This window comes from Quercus suber, unplaced genomic scaffold (assembly GCF_002906115.3).
Source record: "Quercus suber isolate HL8 unplaced genomic scaffold, Cork oak 2.0 scaffold_322, whole genome shotgun sequence".
Taxonomy (NCBI): Eukaryota; Viridiplantae; Streptophyta; class Magnoliopsida; order Fagales; family Fagaceae; genus Quercus; species Quercus suber.
In genome coordinates, this window is record NW_027069776.1 from 358,475 (window position 1) to 380,413 (window position 21,939).

The 21,939-nt window shown below is 34.0% G+C and overlaps 1 protein-coding gene across 1 annotated transcript; it reads right to left on the minus strand.

Moving 5' to 3' along the window:
- Positions 1 to 16,397: 16,397 nt before the first annotated feature.
- LOC111988089 (protein CURVATURE THYLAKOID 1C, chloroplastic) lies at positions 16,398 to 18,383 on the minus strand. The gene is made up of 3 exons (XM_065782958.1): positions 18,136 to 18,383; positions 17,863 to 17,968; positions 16,398 to 16,673 (listed from the first exon to the last, which is right to left on the minus strand). The coding sequence occupies exons 2-3, from the start codon at positions 17,960 to 17,962 to the stop codon at positions 16,486 to 16,488; spliced, it is 288 nt and encodes a 95-aa protein (XP_065639030.1). The 5' UTR covers positions 17,963 to 17,968; positions 18,136 to 18,383; the 3' UTR covers positions 16,398 to 16,485.
- Between the last annotated feature and the right edge of the window lie 3,556 nt (positions 18,384 to 21,939).

Sequence of the window (21,939 nt, forward strand, 5' to 3'; positions counted from 1 at the left end):
AGTTTAAAAGATGCTCTAACTATCTTAACTTCCACACAAATTCCACACTTACGATTAAAATCAATTTCAAATTTAGGTAGTAAATTTAAATTGATCAATCTATCCAAAGTATTATGATTAACATGGTCCAATCTACCATGCCAAACATTAAATGACTCAAGCATGTAAGTAGAAGATGTACTCTTATTGTTCTCAATAACAGGAAATACAATCATTACATTTATCTTAAACAAACCATTGCTCAAATACCCTTTGCCCACATACATCTCACTTTTATAGAGTGAATATTTATCAGACTCAAAAACCAAGTTAAAACCATCTTGCTCAACAATGAACCAGATACAAAGTTTTTATGAATGTCTGGCACATGCAGTACATCTTTCAAAGTAAGATACTTACCCGTAGTCATCTTTAGCATAATCTTTCCGTTTCCTTCAACCTTAGAGGTTATAGAGTTACCCATGAAAATTTTTTCTCCATCACCCACAAGATTATGTTTAGAATACATTTTCTTTTATGAGCATACACTGCGAGTAGCCCTTGTGTCCACCCACCATTCCTTGGTATTTCCTCCTACCAAGTTCACTTCAGAAATCACCGCAGAAAGCTTCATGTTGGTTTGAGTATACACAGTAACAAGTAACAACAAACGCCACAACATTTTTTGTTTGACATTTCTGTTAAACAAAACTCAATCAAATTTAATCCTCAAAATTCAGTAATATATAACAAAACTCAGTAACAGTGACTATCTCAAAGTAAGAGCCAAAGATACAAACAAGTTATATGTATATATTAATCAACGAACCAATTACTAAGAATAATATCAAAGAAACTAATCCAATGAAGCTATATAAATATATAAATTCAACCCACAGTAAACAAAAGTCAAAGAATAGTAGTGACCCGGTTTGGATAGCATGGTTAGTTACTGAATTCAGTGTTCTACGTTTTGCACTAGGACCCACGCGCACTAGCTGGAGAGGAAACGCAGGTCTGAAAACGCAAGTTTTCAGTAAAGCACACCATTTCATTAAACTCTCTCTACGCACCGTTTCATTAAACTCTCTCTATGCACCGTTTCATTAAATTTTCTACGCGTGTTGCAAGAGCTGAAACAAATATCTCCACAAGCCTCTTCTTGCGCGTCCTGTTCATGGATTTAGCTGATTTGGGAACTCTTGCGCGTCCTGTTCATCACAGAAGCTGAGAATCATCTATGATCAAAATGGTGTGTTGCCTCTCAACGGCTAATTCTAATCTCCTCAAGCTTCCTGATTTTTCTTTCCAACTACCGTGGCAGAAATGCCTTCAATCCTCTTCAATGCTGTGTCCAAAACATCTTCAATGTCTTGCACCTACCCACCAACCACAAAGTTATCAAAACAGAGCACAGCAATTGATGAACACAAACCCATTACGCGGAATTTACAGAAAAGATCCCCTCTGTTCAACAAACGCTCAAGCTCACAAGCTTCTCTCCGCTTGGGACATCGTTGCCACCACTGTCAGTGTCTGCATTCACAGGTAAGTGATTTTATCTTTCATGCTCTCTCATCTGTGCTTATCCATGAGGCTTCATCAAATTGTGGTTTTTTGTATTCAATAATGTTTGCATGTGGTTTTTTGTGTTCAACAACGTCTGTTGTGGTTCTCTGTTGTGTTTTCCATGAGTGTAGTATGTGGGTTTCTTTATCCTTCGTGTAATGCCATTGGTTCTCTGTTGAATTTGGATATGTGAGTTTACTTTACATTTGTCATGTGAGCATGCCTAACTGATTATTGATATGCACCTAAAGTGTTTGTTGAAATGCCTCAATAATATATGAGTATAGGAAGTTGTAGGAAAAATGGTTAAGCAAAAGAAATCGATGGACGGTGGTGGTAAAGATGAAAGAGCTGACTGGAAAGACCCTAAGGAACTAGAAGCGTTTTGTTGGTTCTGTGCTGTGCAAGTCATGGACGGCCAGAGGAAGGCCATCAGATTTTTGTCCAAAATTGGGGTGAATGAAGTGATTCGGCAGTTGGGTGAGATGGGAAAAGTGGTGACTTGGGTGCAAATTAAAAAAAAAAATGTGATAATCTGAGAAAAAGGTGGAAGACTTATAACAAGTGTATGGACAATGAGACTAGGTTGGGTTATGATGCTGGAACTGGGATGTTTGACACACCTGATGAGTGGTGGAACCAAAAAATTGCGGTTAGTTCTGATCAATACATATATAATTGTGAAAAACTTACTGTCTAAAACTATATTCTCTTGTGTTCTAACTACTAGTTGTCCACATGTAGGCATGTCCTAATGCAAAAACCTTTAAAATATATGATTTGCCGAATCGTGACCTATTGAACATCATGTTTGGAGGCACGGTTGCAACATGGAGAAATGTATTCTGTACGAGTGGTCCAATACCAACGGAAACCAACGAAGGGTCTGGGTACTCCGCTGATAGCGTAGAATTTGTTGACCCCCAATGTGACCCCGTTGTGAACGTTGACGCAATGGAGGTTGAAGGTCCATCATCGTCGAGGGCAGGACCAGCAGTGAATAAGGGGAAAAGCTTGGCAACTAGTGTCCACATTTTCAAGCCAATTTCCAAGAAACCAAAAAAAAAGCGTTCAACTGCGCAAGAGATGTCAGACTCTTTGAAAAGCATCTCAAATGTTCTTGTTGAAAGATCTAGTTTAAGTGCCCATACACCATCTATTCCCACAGCAACTGCTCAGGTTAAAGCAATTCTGGACATGGTGTTGAGTCTTCCCGGGGTGTACTCGGGTCATTACCTTCATATGTTCAGCACCATCTACTTCATGAAAAAAGAGCAGGCTAGGCACATGTTTCAAGCAATTTCTGATAACAAGGAAATCCAACTGAAGTGGCTAGAAAAAGAGTACCTAAGGCACCCTGAATATCATTGACGGAGTGAAGGAACAATAGATTGTCTCGATAGGGTTGTGTAGGCTTGGTCTAGTAATCAAACTGTCAATGTTGTACGTATTATCAAAAGTCAAAACATGATACCAAAATGTAATAATAAAGCTAGTGTATGTAGATTAACTTTATAGAATAAACAAGAAGATATTGCAATAAACGACAAACCCAAACAAATTCAAAACCTAGTTTTTTCAAGTTTTGCCCAAGAGTAGAACAAATTATCAATTAATGTTAGCACACAAGTTTGAGAAAAACACAAAAATCCTTTCACCGTAAACCACAAAAAAAATTAAAGAAAAAAATTATGCTTTAAGATTATTGGGTATATTTCAATAATTTATTTTTGTGATTAAACAAAAATGAACAATATACAGACCTAAATATAAGCAATAACACAAATAGATGTAATAGGCAAAAGAAATAAATAGATATTGTATATATAAGAAGAAATTTGCAAATAATTAAAAACTCACAAACCAAATGCGTGAAAGATGAATGATACAGATCAAGTCTTGTGTTTGATACAATCTTCATAAAAGAAATTTTTCCCCTCACATAATCTGTAATGCTTTGAGACTCACGAATGTCTGCCTCCCAAGATAAAATGATCTACAGCACGGAGAAGAAACACACAAGATCCGTGCTCTGCAGACTAATCTGTCTCTTTCTCTCTTTTTGACTCAAATGCTAATGCACAAAATATTCTCTCAATTAGATTTTCTCAAAAGTTATTTTTCATGAATGATGGACTATGAATATATACGTTACTAAATAGACACACTATTTCAGAAAAAACTGTTGTATATAGACTTACTGACTTTAAAAAAAAATTATTATTATTTGGACAAAAGGGCCCAATCCACACATGCCTAAAGGCCAATCCAATGTTCAACCTATGAGTATATAAACTCATATTCTCTATCATTTCCTATGTGAGACTAAGGATTCTCACTATTGCAATATCATATTCAAGTGGACATATTAGAAGTCAATTTCTTATTCATTCTATAATATCTTTCTAACACTTTATACATGTTGGGCTTAACATGAAACCCTTATAAACATATGACTTATAAAATCTAAAAATATAGTATACCACCCAAGACATATGAATTATAAAATTTGAAAATCTCAACTTGTCAAACATAGTAATAAAATTGCAACTTGTCACATTAAGCCCAGTAAATCTCAACATGTCATATTAAACACCCTAACACTAACACACATAAATAAATCTCAACATGTCACAACATTCCAAAATACACAACGATAAAGTATCAAATTTCAACCACAATAAGACTATAAAGTCTTAACTTGTCAAATTAAACACATTAACTCAATTTGTCACAACATTCCAATCAAATACACAATTATAAAGTATTAAGTCTCAACCATAATAAGACTAAATCTCAACCTATTAAATTAAACACATTAACACACATTAATAAATCTCAACATGTCACAACATTCCAAATCAAACACACAATTATAAAGTATCAAGTTTCAACCATTATAAGAGAATTCCAACAATGCAGCAACATTCACATTTAACAATAACATTTCTAGCATAGTCTATAAGTAACATCAAATATAATCAATAACACATCCGTAATGAGGAGTAGTAGTGCAACACTACAAAGTAGTCAAATAGTGCTTGAGAAGCACTATATAGATATACATAATGGATGTAGGACCAAAATATACAGTTGGTATACTACACAATAAAAAAATTTTCACAAAAAATAGAGATAGTCTAGTCTACTAAAACTAATGGTCTAATAATTTGCAAGTGTGTGTTCAGTGCTTGTGTTGTCATGGTTGCATCTAGTAAACAAAAGAAAATGAGAAAGAGCAACAGAAGTATCAAGCCAACAGTAGCCCGAGTACCCAACCACTCCTAATCTAGTCCTCCCCATGATTAAGGGTCTGTTTGGTAGCCCAGTTTAAGCAACGTTGTTTTGTGTATAAACACCCAAACAGGTGGGCCCTATGTTGAAATCTTTGTTTGGTACATGAGTCCGAACTAGCAAGGTTTGAGTTGTGTTAAAGCACTGTTTGAGTAAGTGTTTCACATGAGATGAGTTCTGTTCAAGCTTGTTTAAGTGTGTGTTTCACTGTGCTCTGGGCCCACGCGTATAATCATACCGTCTCTTCTCTCCCACATGTTAGTGCGGTGTAGTCTCTCTGCAACGGCTCTCTCATGCGTCATCGCAACAAGGAACTTGACTCTTTTCTCCTCTCCTTCTCGCACCTAAGTCGCATCTCCATTAATCTCTCACACACCCGCCATTAATCTCACACACTTACCCAATCCATCATAACTCGTCCCAACGGCCTTTTGATCTCCTTCATAAATGTTGAGCAAAACCCCCAAAATCAAAGTCCTAATTCTCCAAAAAAATTGTCCCAAATTGTATGGCCTGATCACCCCCCCCAACTACCATATTTACTCATACAGCCCAACCACAACAGACTTTATCTCAAATCACCTTTAATATTGCTTTACAAACCGTGTCTGGCATTACATAAAACTCCAACTCCAAGTCATCATATACAAAAAACTCCATCCCTACAATATCAATTCCCAAAAAATAATGATAAGTAGAAAGCAGAAAGCAGAAAGCAATACATGACAATTGACACCATTACAAACAGGAGCCAAATCGCATAAAATTTTAAGTTAGCATACCTTAGATACTTACCTTGGTCCAAAAAACAACCCGACCTTCCAAATCAATCAAGAACAATTGAATCTAGTGCAAGCTCTAAAAGGGGGTAAAAAAACAAAATATACATAAATAATAGCTCACAAATAAATAACAAAAAAGATAAAGGTACAAAAGAATATATAAATAACAAAAATAGAAAAAAGTAGAAAAGTACATAAATACATTACCCTATTCAAGGTCATAGCTTTCCACTTTATTCATTGCCTCTCATAGGCTAATTAGTTTAGTTGAATCCTTGGATCTCAACTAATTTATGTACAAATCAAAGCTTCAACAGTATTTAGAGACAATGAGCTATAAAAGGGATCAATTACATGACCTACCATGCTAATTGCAGATTCTATGCAACTGTAGAGACGAGAATTTCCAAAACATTACAAGCAACTTGAGAAAGGACCTTATATCTAGAAGAATTCACCCTCCACCAATCAAGAATATCAAAGCCTTCCATCTCAGGATTTTCACTAGCTTCTAATAAGTATCAGTCCAATTCAGATTTGTATTCTACACTATCCTCGTCTGCTAAGTGCTACTTGTATATCATATTATACCTTTTCATCCTCTCTTCTTCACTACCAAAGTCATTTAGCATGGAGGACATAGCAGCAACATTACTACCACTAGACTCACTAGCCCCATTAGCACTAGCACCACATGGGTTCCTCATTGCTCCATTATAGTGCTTGTATAGTCTATTCAAAGCATCTCTAACTCTCAATCTCAACTCATCAGCCTTCTCCTTGTCATAATACTACTAAAACTAAAACTTTACATATTTCAATTTATATCTAGAATCAACTACAACAGCCACAAACAACATTAGATTTATCCTTTCAACACTTCCTCAATATTTATCATACTTCAATTTCATTCTTTATGCCACACCCTTTAACAAAGGATCACCCCTTCCGTTACATAGTTGATTTAATTGGTCTTGAAGACTAGCAAGCTCATGTAAATACACATTAGTAGTCACAAAAAAAGAACCAAAAAATCTTATAAAGCTGCCTTATAGAACATACCAAAAAACTTAGTAAAAAGTTTCAAATTTTCCCAATCTAATAACTGAGAAGGACCACTTGATAGATCCTCAAAATAACGAAGGAAATGTCCATTATCATCTTCTATCCTCTTAAATGCAGCCACAAACTTTTGTGCATTTTCCAACATTAAGTAGGTTGAATTCCACGTAGTAGACACATCAAGGCACAACAAACTTTTTCTTTGAATTTTTTATTTTTCAACACATGCCTTGAACTTCTCAAACCTATTAGGAGATGATTTCACATACCTCACTACATTACGAACCTTAACAATTGACTCGTTAAGGTCATTTAATTTATCTTACACAATCAAATTAAAAATATGAGTACAACAACGCATATGAAGGAACTCACAACCCAAGAGATTACCGACCTTATCTTTTGTTTTCCTCCTAAGGTAGTCTATGAGCTTGCATTATAAACAATAATTGTAAAAATATGATCTATCCCCTATTGAAGCAACAAAGACTCAACCCCCCTACCAATGTTCTCACCCTTATGATTGGATACTAGGTAGAAATTCATAATCTTTTTATGATAAACCCAATTAACATCAATATATGTGCAGTCAAACAAAGGTAGTTAATGTTTTGAATTGAAGTCTAAGTATCAGCTGTCAAACACACCCTTTGACCATCCATTAAATCCTTTCTCAAACTATCATTATCCCTTATTTAAAGTTTATGACAATCCCTTGCAACAGTAACAAGGGAGGGAATTTCAAACCTAAGTTCTACCCTTGCCATAAATTCAAGGCGTAAATGCACTTTTAGTCTATATATTTTGACTTTTTTCTATTTTAGTCCCTACATTTTATTTTTACCACTTTTAGTCCCTAAACCAATTAATGCAGAACATTTAAGTCATTAAAGCACTATTCTGTCACCAAACTAACAGGGAAACTGGACGTGGCTGACGTGGGCATTAAAATATTATTAAAAAAAATTATTTGGCCAAAATTAAAAAAAAAATTAATTACTCAATTTTCTTTTCATTATTTGTGTTCTTCCCTATAATCAATCTCCAGCAAAAATACAAACCCTAAACCCAGATCCTAACCAAACCCCAAACCTATATTCCAGTAAAGCAAACCTTAGCCTTCAAACCATAAATTTTCTTGGCAACCAAACACAAAAAAAAAAACCCACTGACTGGTGTGTTGTTGGTTGTCGCCGCCACCATTGTTTGAACTGTGACCACCTTTTCTTCCTTGTTGTCTTCCTCACACTCTTTGACCTCATACTTCTCAGTATCCCTTTCTTCAACATCATCATCAACTATCGCAACAACTTTATCATCTTTCTCCTTGGAAAAATCAAAGCTTTCTTCAATTTCTGGTAATGGGGTTTTAGAAACATCATCGGAGGAGGATTTCTCTGGGACACGGTGAGTGGGTTTGTCTCTATGCTTGCCTCTACCGTTGACCTTCTTTGACTTCTCACTGTGAGCTAAGTGGTCCTTAAACGCTTCAATGGCTTGGTGGATGAGCTCGCGGTTTGGCAAGGAGTCCCATTTGAACCAGTAGCTTATGTAGCAGTCGAAACAGTCGCACTCAAACATAGGTGGCTTATGGGTATTGTTGGTTGCTGTTGTTGTTGTTGTTTCTGTTGTTGTTGTGGTTTTTTGGGGCTTTCTTTGGAGGTTTTCGCTTGGAATATTGGGTGATTGGAGATGGGGTTGTGGTTTTCATGGAGCGGGTAATCATGTAAGCAAGGACTTCATGGTCTTCAAGAGAAAGAACAGAAGTTAGAGCTAGAATCGCATCTGGGAGGAACTTCAACACAGAGAGAAAATCTTCATCGAAATGGCATGGAATTGCTGAAGAAGAAGATGAGGAAGAAGATGAGGATGAGGATGGAGATGGGTATACTTTACCTTTGTTCTTTATCTTCATTTTTCTTTGCTTTGCTTCAAAAAAAAATTGTATTTTTTTTCTCTCTTTTCTTTTCGTTTTTCTCTCTTGTCTCCATCTCGCACTCACACTCGCTCATAGAGTTTCTCTCTCTCTCTCTCTCTCTCTCTCTCTCTCTCTCTCTCTCTCTCTCTCTGTGCGTTTGAGATATTTTTAAAAAATTTGAAATTTTTAGATCGATAAGAAAATATCTTGGATGGTGTAAAAATGTCGTCCACCAGACTTATTATTATTTTTTGCCATTTGGTTGCTGGGTTTCTATTCTTTTGCTTGGGTTTGATCTTTATGTTCTTTGATTTGGTGGTGGTGATTTGGAAAAAAAAAAAAAAAAAAAAAAAAAAAAAAAAAAAAAAAAAAAAAAAAAAGAGTTTGTTTGCCAAGAACATTTATGCGTTTAAAGGCTAAGGTTTGCTTTACTGGGGATATAGGTTTGGGGTTTGGTTAGGATCTAGGTTTAGGGTTTGTTTTTTGCGAGAGATTGATTATAGGGAAGAACACGAATAATGAAAAGAAAATTGAGTAATTAAATTTTTTTTTTTAATTTTGGCATTTAAAAAATGACAAATAATTTTTTTAATAATATTTTAATGCCCACATCGGCGAGGTCCAGTTTTCCCATTAGTTTGGTGACGGAATAGTGTTCAAGGACTTAAATGTCCCGCGTTAATTGGTTTAGAGACTAAAAGTGGTAAAAATGAAATGTAGGGACTAAAATGGGAAAAAAAAAGAGGTCAAAATGTAGGGACTAAAAGTGCATTTACGCCTAAATTCAATGAACCCATCGTGCTCAACAAACCTAAAAGGAAATTCATCAACTATAATCATCTTAGCCAAAGCCATCCTAAGTCTTTCTACACTAAACTTCCTCACCACCAATTCATTAACACCATCCCCATCCCCTTTTTTTCTACTTTGGTAACTCAAAGTGATTTGGCCTTTACCACACCTATAGGGGTACTTCTTATAACCAAATCTTAAATGGGACCACATGGCTGAGGTTCTATTTTTTTTTTCTTTTTTTTTGGAGTGATAGTTATAACGCCTTTGGCAATAGTTACAACTTGACTTTTGGTCATCGGGATCGCAACCCTCTATTTTAGTGAAGTGGTCTCAAATCTCAGACGGAACTCTATCACCATTAATAGTAGCTTGTTGAGTTTATGTTTGTGTTTGAGGGGGTGCAGTAATAGGTGGTGGAATGAGAGACCGTGTATTTGGTTGATTGACCTCAATACAAGGACTATGAGTAGGTTCAGTAAGGGGATTAGATGCGGAAGCAGGAGCATCCACGATTTAATTACATCAACATAAATAACAATCACATATACATACAAGCAATTAAGGAAGCAACAACAAAAAAATAAAGCAAGCAACCTGCAACTTAATTAAAACATATACACAGCCACTTAACAACCGTTCAAGCAGCTTTCTCAATGCTAAAATGACCCATTAGCTTTCTCATTGCTAAAATCACAACAACAATATTATCACCTAAAAATCACAATAACATGACATAATCAGCTAAAATCATAATAGTATAATCAAACAATAGGATAATCAATAAAAAAAAAAATTTACAATCTTAATTTGAACCCTAGAAACAAAATCAAACAGCAAACAACATGAGTGATCCTAAAAGAAACCCTAGAAACAAGATCAAACAAAAAAAAAAAAAATGATTGAACCTTAATAAAATAAAAAATTACGGGCCCAATGTCGGCAATGGAGAAAGCCCGCCGACCACAAGGTTGGACAGCTTCAGCAAAGCCATGAGGCAAGCAGATCAATGCAAGGGAGGTCGGTTTGTTGGCAATGGTAGATCCCTGAACAAACTTAGTTACAATGCATTCACTTAATTAAATCAATAATTAACTATTAGATACAATCATAAAAAAATTTAACTTGAAATTAATCAAACTCTAAACAAGAAAACCATATTTTATATCATAACTAATAATGAGATGTTATTAAGTAATAATAGAAATTACAAAAAAAAAAAAAAGTTGGAAAATTTTAAAAACTCTTTTTTTGACATTTCATTTAACATTATATATATATATATATCTATATATCCTTAAATGTTTATAATATTCATACACCATCACTTTTAAAATTCTTAGGAACGGTGCTACCTCTCATTTAACATCTCTATTATGCAAATCATTAGCCATAAAATATATGATAAGGAAATGTAATGTGTAGAGTTTACTTAAAGCATATGTAATGATTCAAATTAAAAAAAAAAAAAAATTAAGAAAGGAAAAAAAAGGGGGGGGGGGAATATATAAGGTAGGGGGGGGGGTATATATAAGGTTTTTATTAACTTGAAAGACAATGAAAAACTAATTGTTAATAACTACAACAATAACTACAAAATTAAAATAAAAAAAAATATTAATGTGATCACCCTAAAAAAAATATCACGTACAACATGCGAGTTTACAACTAGTAATAATTAAAAAATAATGAATAAAACAGTGCTTTGCACGGGTTAACAACTTTGATCAAATATACTTTGATTTTGCTTGTTTGTTTTGCTGCCATATGTAATGGTGCAAATTAAATAAGTTTGGTACATGTGATGACTAATAGGTCACGTAGTCAATTTGATTTGGTTACCTTCTCAGAGAAAAAAAAAAAAAAAAGACTTGGTTAAATTAAACCCAAATACAATCTGGACCCGAATTCGATCAAGATGAAGCTAGAAATGGATAATGGTGGTATTAATAATATTATAGCTACATCAACGGACCGGGTCCATACTCATACGGATCCAATGAGTTTTGACATGAAATTGCATCCATACCATCAGCGTATTTACCAAAATTTTAATCAAGACATCACACAAATTCATTTACATTGAAAAAAAAAAAAAAAGAAGAAGAAGGGAAATGGACTAAATTGAAACAATTAATTAAGTTTGTATAATGTTACTTAATTATCACGGTGAGTGCATATTCTCACTTTATTAATTAGGTATTGTAACTTTTGCTTGTTAATTTTAGGCTTTTAATCCTCGCTCTCATTATAAACTTGTGCGTTTCACATAAGGGCAAGATTTAAATACAATATTTAAGTGTTATTCTTTAGATTCCCTTTCTTAAGATTTTACCATGTGATTTTTGTATTTTTTAGTAAAGTAACCACATGACTGAATCTTAAAAGGAAAATCTAAGATACTGTATCTAAATTTTGTCTTTCACATAAAATTCCTATTAAATTAGGTGATATTGAACCCAAAGCCTCTCTCTCAAATTAAAGTAATTAACCTCGAGTAACTTTAATTTGCTTCGAGTAACATAAAATTGGTTACACTCAAACAAGAGGAAAGAAAAATCAGATGTGAATTTGAATAAAGTTCAACCACTAATTAAATATTTATTTAGAAGGACCCAAAAAGGACCCTAGTAATTAGAAAATAAGATCCATAATCGCCTTTATATCATTGATGAACTTCCTTAGGAATGTGATACTTTCCTTTAACTCTACTACTTGAGTACAATAATCCAAAGCTTCATTAAAAATCTTCACATACTCAAATGCCTGAATATACTTAACCTCCTCATAATATTGGAGACTCTCTTTGAGATCATCAAGGATCACATTTAGTGAAGTAAAACAAAGCGATCGTACGATTTTTTTTTTTGGGTGGAAAAGCGATCGTACGAACTGATTATGAGTAGATGCATTCTTTAACAAATTATAAGCCTTCACTAGGGTCTCATTAGCTTTGGGTGAGGTCAACTCCAAGGCAATCCTAGGAAGGCCAGTAAGATTTGCACTAGAGGATCTGACTCCAAAGTTGAGATGCAAACACCAGGAAACTCAGTATGGCTGCAGGTTTTGTTTATTAGGGACTTGCTAATCTCATTACTAGCTGTTGTGAAATGGTGGCTTGAAAAAAACAGAGAAAGTACAATTTGAATCACTAGGAGGCTAAGAGAAACACCGTATTTTATGGCCATTTTCAACTACACAATGGAAAAACCTATTGACGAAAGGTATTTGCTGTGCCTATATATTTATATTGGAACAACTAGGAGTAATGTTCCGAGACTAAATATACATGGAAAGGCTTTGCCAAGAAAAGAAAACTTTACCAAGAAAGGAAATCCATTTCAAATGTAGACTATACAAGTAACTTCCAAATTTCAAATAAGGAAACATGCTGCTTGGCTCTTGATTGTTCATTCCCAAATACATTGATTTTTGGTTTTTCTCACAGTATTGCCACGTAAGCTTTTGAAGTCCCACAATTTTATACCTTAGTGTGTGTGTGTATATATATATATAAATTGAGTTTAAAATACATATTAGATTTAAATCTCAATTAGAATCTTCCCACATGATATTTTCTTTATGGCAAAATTTGACTCTAAACTTGATTGTACCCTAAGGTTATAAGAGCATTCGCAGCAATGCATCTATAATTTTAGCTATTTAGCACCAATAAAAATTATTTTATCTATTTTACCTTCATACATTCTGCAACAGTGAATCTATTTTAGCTTTCAACACAATAAAATATTATAAATATCACAATAAAATAATATCTCACTATAATAAAATAATATATTCACTGCACTCATACATCATAGCCACACACAACCACCACCACCACCACCACCACCACCACAGCCCACAACAAAAGAAAAAAAAATCAACCAAGTCCACACATCATAGCCACACACACAACCACCACCACCACCACCACCCACAACAAAAGAAAAAAAAAAAAATCAACCAACCACCTACCACACCACAGCCCACAGCAAGAAAAAAAAAAAAAAAACAAAAAGTGCTGATCGGTGTGGGACGGCGTGGGACTGGATGGCGTGGGATAGCGTGGGCTGGGAGGGTGACGGCGTGGGATGGCGACGGGGTGGGACGGGATGGTGTGGGACGGCGTGGGTTGAGGCGTGGGCTGGGATAGCGTGGGCTAGGATGGCGTGAGACGGCAACGGCGTGGACGTCGACGGCGTGGACTGGGAGATGAGAGCTTGAAGAGAGAGATGAGCACGGTGAGATTATTTTAATTGGAGGTTGAATAAATTTTTTTTTTTTTTTAGATGTCTGCTACAGTGCACATTTATAAATAGATGTGCACTGTAGCAAATCAGTAAAAAATTTTAAGTTTGCCTCCACTGCTGCAAGGCTTTTTTGGTATATTGGTGGAGCTAAAATAGCATTATAGCTTTTTAGCTCCACTGCTGCGAATGCTCTAACTCCCACAAAAAAATTAATATGGCTAATTATTTTGAAAATCTAGCTAATAGATTGCATGTTTTTTTTTTTTTTTTTTAATGTTCTTAACACACGTTATGTTTTGTATCAATCAAATGTTATTTATAATTCGATCCATAATCTTATTTTTAATGCAAAATTTTAGACTACAAAAACTTAAAATTTAAATATTTGATGATAACATAACCATTGATCTTTGATCTTCAATCTTCTAGAAATTTTGTAACCATGTTATAAGGGGAAAAAAATGTAAGATATTGGTGGATTTTCACACCCAATAAGTTGAATTGTAGCCTTAGATCATAACCAAATTTGTTACCAAACTTCGTTTAAAAAAAAAGTTTGTTGTCAAACTTTGTCCTTTTCTTTAATGACAAAGTTTAGTTGCAACTTACAACCAACATTGAGAAGATGCCAAGTATCCATGTCATGTGCAATGCACGTAACTTACTAAAGCACACTTAAGTGATAGAATAGGTAGTTCCACACTTAATGATAGAATACGTTAGGTTACAACCAAGTTTGTAATTAAGGCTGTGTTTGTTTTGTCTTCAAACCATTTCCGAAAATGCTTTTACACCAACGTGTGTGTTTGGTAGGTACAAAAAATTGGGTCAAACAGAATTGGTTTTCTGGGTTGACTGTAAAATAAGGCTTGAAGGGTGTAAAACCATTTCAGGTATTAGTTTACCTTCAAATGAATTACACCTTAGGAAAATAGAAGAGAGAGAGAGAGAAACAACAAGGAGATCACACTAGAAGCACTGGCAAGTCGCACCCAGCACCGGCAAGATCACACCCATAATCGCCGCGGAAGCTCATCGACACCGCCATCTAGATCGTCACCACCCAAGACCGATCCACCCAAAACTGATCTCGTCCTCGACCCAGAACTCGTTCACCAAGCAATGCCCAAACCACAAGGCATCGTCCCCTCCGACTTCGTCATCCCCTCCATTTTTTCTTGTTCAAACTCTACCCGATTTGGTTGCATCAAGGTCACACCCATCCCTGAAACCCAGAAAACCTATTCCTCAAACCCACTTAGATGAACCCATTCGTTAAACTCACCACTTTGATGAACCCACCACTCCAACGAACCTATTCCGTAAACCCATTTCTCAAACCCATACTAGCTGCTGCCGATCTCTCTCTCTCTCTCTCTCTATCACTTAAGTCCCTCTTTCACGATTGGTCTTGGGATTTTGATTTTTTTGTTTTGATTTTTGTTTCTTTGATTGTTTATATATTTTGATTCTCTGTAATAATATATGTTTGGATCCTAAGAAAATTTGAGAAACATGATAAAAATGGGTTTTCTAGAACATTTTCAGGAACACAACAAAACACTGGAAAATATTTTCCAAAGCATTTTTTGGAATGCAATCAAACACTTGAAAATATTTTCTCCTACATTCATTTTACACTCAGAATTCGATTTACATCGAACCAAACGCAGCCTAAATTTTGTCATTTTTTTAGATGATAGAATAAGTAGTTCCATATACAAACACAATTATAACAAATATCTATTATAAATATGGTAATTTTAAGTTTACATTGTAATTTCAATGTAAACTTACATTACATACTAAATAAATGTGTACAATGTTGTACACATTTGTTTAGTCTACAATGCAAATCTTACATTGCTAATACAATGTAAACTAATAATTTTCTTTTATATATTTAATAGTTCTAGGTAAAACAAAATTATTATAAAGGCTAAATTGCAAATTACACCATTAAAATTTGGGGTTGTTTGGATTTTACACCATGAAATTTTAGAATTTGTATTTTACCCATTGAAATTCTATTTCGTTAAGTGCCACAAAAGCTTTGCCACACATGTTTAGTTCATCCAATAAAATGATGCCACATCATTTTTATTATGTCATGACATTTTAATTTTTTTAGGCTACAAAAATGATGTGGCATTATTTTATTGGACATACTAAACATGTGTGACAAGTTTATGTGGCACTTAACAGAAAATATGGATGGAAGGGCTGTTAATGCAAAGGAATAAAATTTCAGGTGGTAAAATCCAAATTCTGAAACTTCAAAATGTAAATCCAAACACCACCAAACTTTAGGAGTGTAGTTTGCAATTTAGCCTATAATAAATACCTATTAATAATAACCATATTTATATATTAATAGTTCCATATAAAAGCAAAATCATAATAAATGCCTATTAATAACTACCATAATTATATGTTAATAGTTCCATCTAAAAACAAAATCATAATAAATAATTATTAATAACTAATATTATTATTACATTCATTTAATATTCTATACACAAACAAAATCCAAATATATGTGTGTTAGTGTTAAACGCAATCATAATAAATATCATGTTTATCTACAAAATAAAATAGGGAGGGAAGGCACAGAGAGGGAGTGTGCTAAATGCTCAAAATTTAGTTCAAGGCAGAATAGGAGGTCTCTAATACATTTCAATGTCTAGCCCAATATCTGCTACAATATATTTCAGCTCATTAATCACTNAAAAAAAAAGGAAGAAAGACATAAACAAAGCTCCATACATATACAAATTTATCCAAATACACCATAACTTGCATTTCCCAAACAATTCTTTTTTATTTCTTTGATCAATTAATTTTCATCATTTATTTGGAAGATTTTGACCATATGAGAGAGAGAGAGAGAGAGAGAGAGAGAGCAACTTACAACATTTTGAACAGACTTAACAATACTAAGGGAGGTTGAAGACTCAGATCCTTCCCCAGTGGCCTTCACAATTACAGTAACGCGAGTCTGTCTCTCTGCAATGTGAGAAAATCCTGAACCACAAAAAGTAAAAATTGAAGCAGCCATGAGTGTCATGTTACAATAGATTGAACTGGCTGAAAGTCTGGTGGTTAACTACAAGATTACACATATGAATCCAAACATAAGGTTTGTGTGCATGGGAACATTAACTGAGAAATTGATTCAAACTATAATATTGTTAGCCTTTGAAAGTTCCTATAACCTAACATCAATGTTTGGAATTTGGATATATACTCCTGCTAATGTCTATGAACTAATCAAAGCCAAAACATGTTTGCAAGCACATTTGATCTACTTTTACTAAAATCTACATGGATTTCAGTTAGCATTGTTAAATTATCGATTCTTCCAAAAGCTTAAGCCATTGGGAAGTGATAAATTTAATCATTTAACTACATAATTCTAACACTCCCCCTCATGTGTGGGCTCAAACTATCTTTATTATGTGAGGCCCAACAAGTGAGATTTTAAATGGGAGATAGAGTGAAGGAGACAAAGATCAAACTCAGGATCTCCTGCTCTAATACCATGTTAAATTATCGATTCTCCCAAAAGTTTAAGCTATTAGAAAGTGGTAAACTTAATTATTTAACCACATAATTCTAACAAGCATAATTATTGATGCCATTATTTTCATGGTTATATGTTGATGTTACCATTTACCAAACCACCAATTCATGATTAAGTAATTTGGTCATCATGCGACCATTTTCTTTTGGTGGTAAGTTACACACAATCAGCGAGTTTGATCCCATAACCTGACAACCTCACCCTCCACCCATTCTTGTGGGAGGAGGATGTGCCATTTAATCCAGAGCTCATTGGCTGATTTGCCAAAATTTTAATCCAGACATCACACAAATAAATGTATATTGAATAACAGATCCATATAAGCAAACCTATATAATCACGTATCCCTAAATATACACATTTTATCTGAACCTAACTCTCAAAATTGTTCCACTTCTAACCTAAAAGGCCGGACTTAATATCCATACCACACACAAAACTAAATTATTTATTTATACTCATTTCATCACTATGTCTCAAACATAACACTAGAAATAATGCTATTATAGAACAAAATAAGAAACTGTATTTGAAGTATATTACTTGAACTTGAACTGAACCATTATGGTACAACTGTAACTGAAATAAGACAAAAAAGAATAAAGTTCCTTTAGAATCCAAAAGGCTCACCTCTAATAGAAGAAACTGGAACTTTCTGCAGAGTAGTGAAAAGAGTTTTTCTACCATGTAACAACAATGGTGGGGGCAAGCTAGCAACAATGGAAGCCATGCCAATCTGCAAAGGAAAAATTAGAAAAAGAAAGAGAGAAAATTTAGTCCCATGACCAAAAAAGACAAAAATCAAATTCTGAGAAATGGGTTATCTCGTTCAAGGTTCAAAGAGTATCAGGTGGTTGAAAATATAGCAGAGATTCTAAATGGAAAGAAGGAAATGGGTTTTACCTTTGTTGTTGCAGAGAGAGAGAAGAGAGAGAGCAGAAGTAGGACTGTGTGCTCTAAAGCGCTATGCACCACAGAAATGTCAAATGTGTTGTTGTTTTTGAGTTTGGCGTCTCAACTCTCAACGAGCACCATAAGGGAATTTGACCAAGAACAATTGGGTCCGGTGTGTGATATCCAAAGCGATTGACACCTCTACATGATAGGCCAGGCCCAGCACAGTCCAAAATCTTGGATTATTGATTAACTCTGAGGGGAAGGCTTAGATTACACTGGCCTCTCGTTCAAACGGTGACATATGATTAAAAGTGGATATCTTTCGATTAAAAAATGTCACTAATTAAAATATATATATATATTTTTATAAATAAAAAGTCACGTTAACGAGTGCCTTTAAAATAATAGTTAATATATTAATTAAATTTTAATATTATTTTCATGAAAAATATAAAAACTGTTAGAAAAATTAATTGCTTCGTTATTTTTCCATAAAATGTAAGAAAAATAGTTCATAAACTAATGTTATTAGGACAATCGTTAATATTTCATGCAAAAATGCATATGTTTTAATGCCTCAGATAGGATCCTTGTCCAAACTTATATTTTTCCATGTCAAGATTGAATTTTTTTTACCAAATAAGGTCTACTGGAGGCATTGACATGCATACATTTTGCAAAAGTTGTTACAACTTAGATTGCAATAAATTCTTGCCCTAAATAAAAAATATTCTAGAGACTAAGGCCCGTTTGGTAAGAAATTTTTAGTAACATTGTTGTTGTTTCGTGGAAATACAAGTGAGTAAAAAAGTGAATAAAAATACGTATAATATTGTTTAAATGCTAAAAACTGTTGTTTAAACAATAGTAACAAAAACCCTAACAATTTTTTTTTAGGAAGATAAAGATTAGAGACAACATATTTGATTGTGATGGATTCACTTTATACAATTTTTTTTTTTTATATAATCAATTATTAAATTTACAATAGATTTAGCTGTTAAAAAAAAAAAGGATAATTGTCCATGTCATCGTTAAAAATTTATTGATGGCCATAGGTCGATAGCCAACTACTAATTCCAAAGCGGCTAATGTACTCTCTTTTTCTCTTCCTAATTGGTTACAAAGCTCTAAACTTTAAACGTTGAAAGAGAGAGAATAAAAAGGACCACAAAAATTAATAGTTCGGTATACGGGCCAATTATAACTTAGAACATCCCCATTTGATATATATATATATATATATATATAATAGAGATGGATGAAAATTAAGTCATACTTTTGTGCAGGTCTTTGACACGTGAGATCTATCTATAATACCATAGTACAACTTTCATATTGAGACAAAAGAATAAAAGAGAGAAAACATAATATTATATTAAAATTTTCCAGGTAATTAAGCAAATATAATATATCTGTAGAAGGATTATAAAAATGTAGTAAAAGGTTGCATAATTTCTTTGTCATTATTTGCTAGGTGCTTCCCATAGCTATTAGCTTCCCTAAATCAATATTTGATTTGTAAGATTTAAATACCTTATAGCATCTATAGCAATGAAGCTATTTTTTTAGCTATTTAGAATAAAAATTATTTATCTATTTTACCTCTATACATTTGTGCACAGTGAATCTATTTTAGCTTTCAACACAATAAAATAATATAAACATCACAATAAAATAATATATTTATTACATTGTAGCAAAAAGAGAGAATAGCCCAAAAAAGAACCAAAAGAGAAAAAAATTTATCAGATACCAATAGATATAGATATCATAGCAAAGAAATGAAACCCTAAAAAAGAGATTCAGAGGATTAGGAATCTATGGTCACGATTTTTCTCGAAATGGGATTGGATGGTGGAGGATGATGATGATGGGGAATCATGGTCGTCAGATTCGTGGAGGAAAGGGCATGACCAGCAGAGGTAAGGGTGTGATTGGCGATAGCAAGGGCATAAACTAATCTATGAGATGAGAGAGAGGAGCTTTGGTCTAAGAGAGCATAGAGGGAAGCAAACGTGAGAAAGAGAGAGATGAGCTGTGAAACGGGAAGAGAAAAGAAAAAATAAAAGAAACATCATTTTAATGAGAAGTGTAATAATATATATATATATATATATATATTTAGTTTCTTGCTACAATGCACAGCCATAAATAGCATTGCATTATAACAAGAAGCAAAATTTTTTTACTTATGGCACCACTACTACAGCATGCATTTTTGTGTTTTGGTGAAGCTAAAATAGCTATATAGCTATTTAGCTTCACTGTTGCTAATGCTCTTAATATTCATGTAATCATAAGTTCTAGTTAACTCAATTGATAAAATTTCATATTATTGAACACGAGACTTGGGTTCACATAATGTAAGTAAAGAGTAATCATCATATATATAATTATACTTAAGAAGGAGGTATCATATAGGAGTTTTGTGAGACTACCATTTCATAGTATGTGGATCTGTAGATGTATGAGTTTCACATACTTTGGGAGGATAGCTTTATGAAACTCCTTTAGTCCTTTCTAAGATAATTTTTATTTTTTGTATTTTGGCTCTCCTCGTTAAGGTTGTCAAATACCTACCCAAACCCAAAGAATTGACCAGCTCGACACTCTTTAACTTGATAACCGCACGATTTGAGCAGTGGTTTGGTTGGCCACAGGTCGCCGGTGCCAAGACCCGATACCATCGGTTTAAATCTCAGTTTGACTGTCTAAGAAACCGAAGAACCCAACCCACCTGATGCCTTTCTCTCTTCCAGTCGCAAATCACGTGTTTTGGCCAAAAATCAGTAAACCTATATTTAAAACTCCACCAATATAATGATATCTTGGCTAGATCTTGACAAATATAGCGAGATCTCGGCTAAATCTCGAAGGATATAGAGGAATATTGGTCAGATCTCGATAGATTCGGCCAGATTTGTCGAGATCTAGTAAGATTTCGGCCAAAATCTGGCCAGAATTTCAACCTCCTTTAGCAAACCCGAAACCAACCAATATGCACCCAAAACCAACAAGACTTGATCCAATCGATCCGAAGCTCCACGTGTTGATTGTGAGCTATGATTTCTCCCACCTGAGTCTTTCGGGTCGAGTTCGTGTTGGGCACAAACTCGACTCGAACTGACCCGTGGACATCCCTACTCCTCATATTGAAATATTATTAGGTGTAACAGGCATATAAAACGCCCCTTACATGAGTGGACCCCATAAACATGGATCATACCATTATGTGAGGGGATGTTGTATAAACTTGTTACAAAAGATACTTGGCCCCCTTATATGAGGAGACTTCAAAATATTTTTGAGAGAAATTCAAAATATTATTGGACCAAAATTATGCTACTTTTAAGTATTTATTTATTTATTTTAAATTTTATCCTTTGTTTGATGGCCCATGAATAAAGCTTATAATGGGTCTAAAACCATTGTAAATGACCTTTTATGGGCCATAACTCAATTACTTTTTGAAAAAGAAATTAATTGAAAAAATTGATCTAAAAAAGAAGAACAAGTTTTAAAAAGTTGTACTATAATAAAGTGTGATTTGGTAATGCATTATCCAACAGGCACCGATGTTTTTTTTTTTTTTTTTTTTTTTTTAGGAACGGCACTGATGAATTTGATCATCCTAAAGTATCACGTCTGATATCCATGTTTAATACGAGCCATTAATTAAAATATCACGTTTTTGATAAATTAAATATTTGTTTAACAAAACTATTTATTATATATATATATATATATATGTCTGTGTGTGTGCGCGGGGACAAAATTTGGGTACAGTACCTTAAGTGCTGTTCCTTA

Coding starts and splice junctions, on each gene's coding strand:
- LOC111988089 (XM_065782958.1), bottom strand. CDS start 17,962: ATGGCTTCCATTGTTGCTAGCTTGCCCCCACCATTGTTGTTACATGGT. Junction 16,674..17,862: donor TCCAGTTTCTTCTATTAGAG/GTGAGCCTTTTG, acceptor TTTGTGGTTCAG/GATTTTCTCACATTGCAGAG.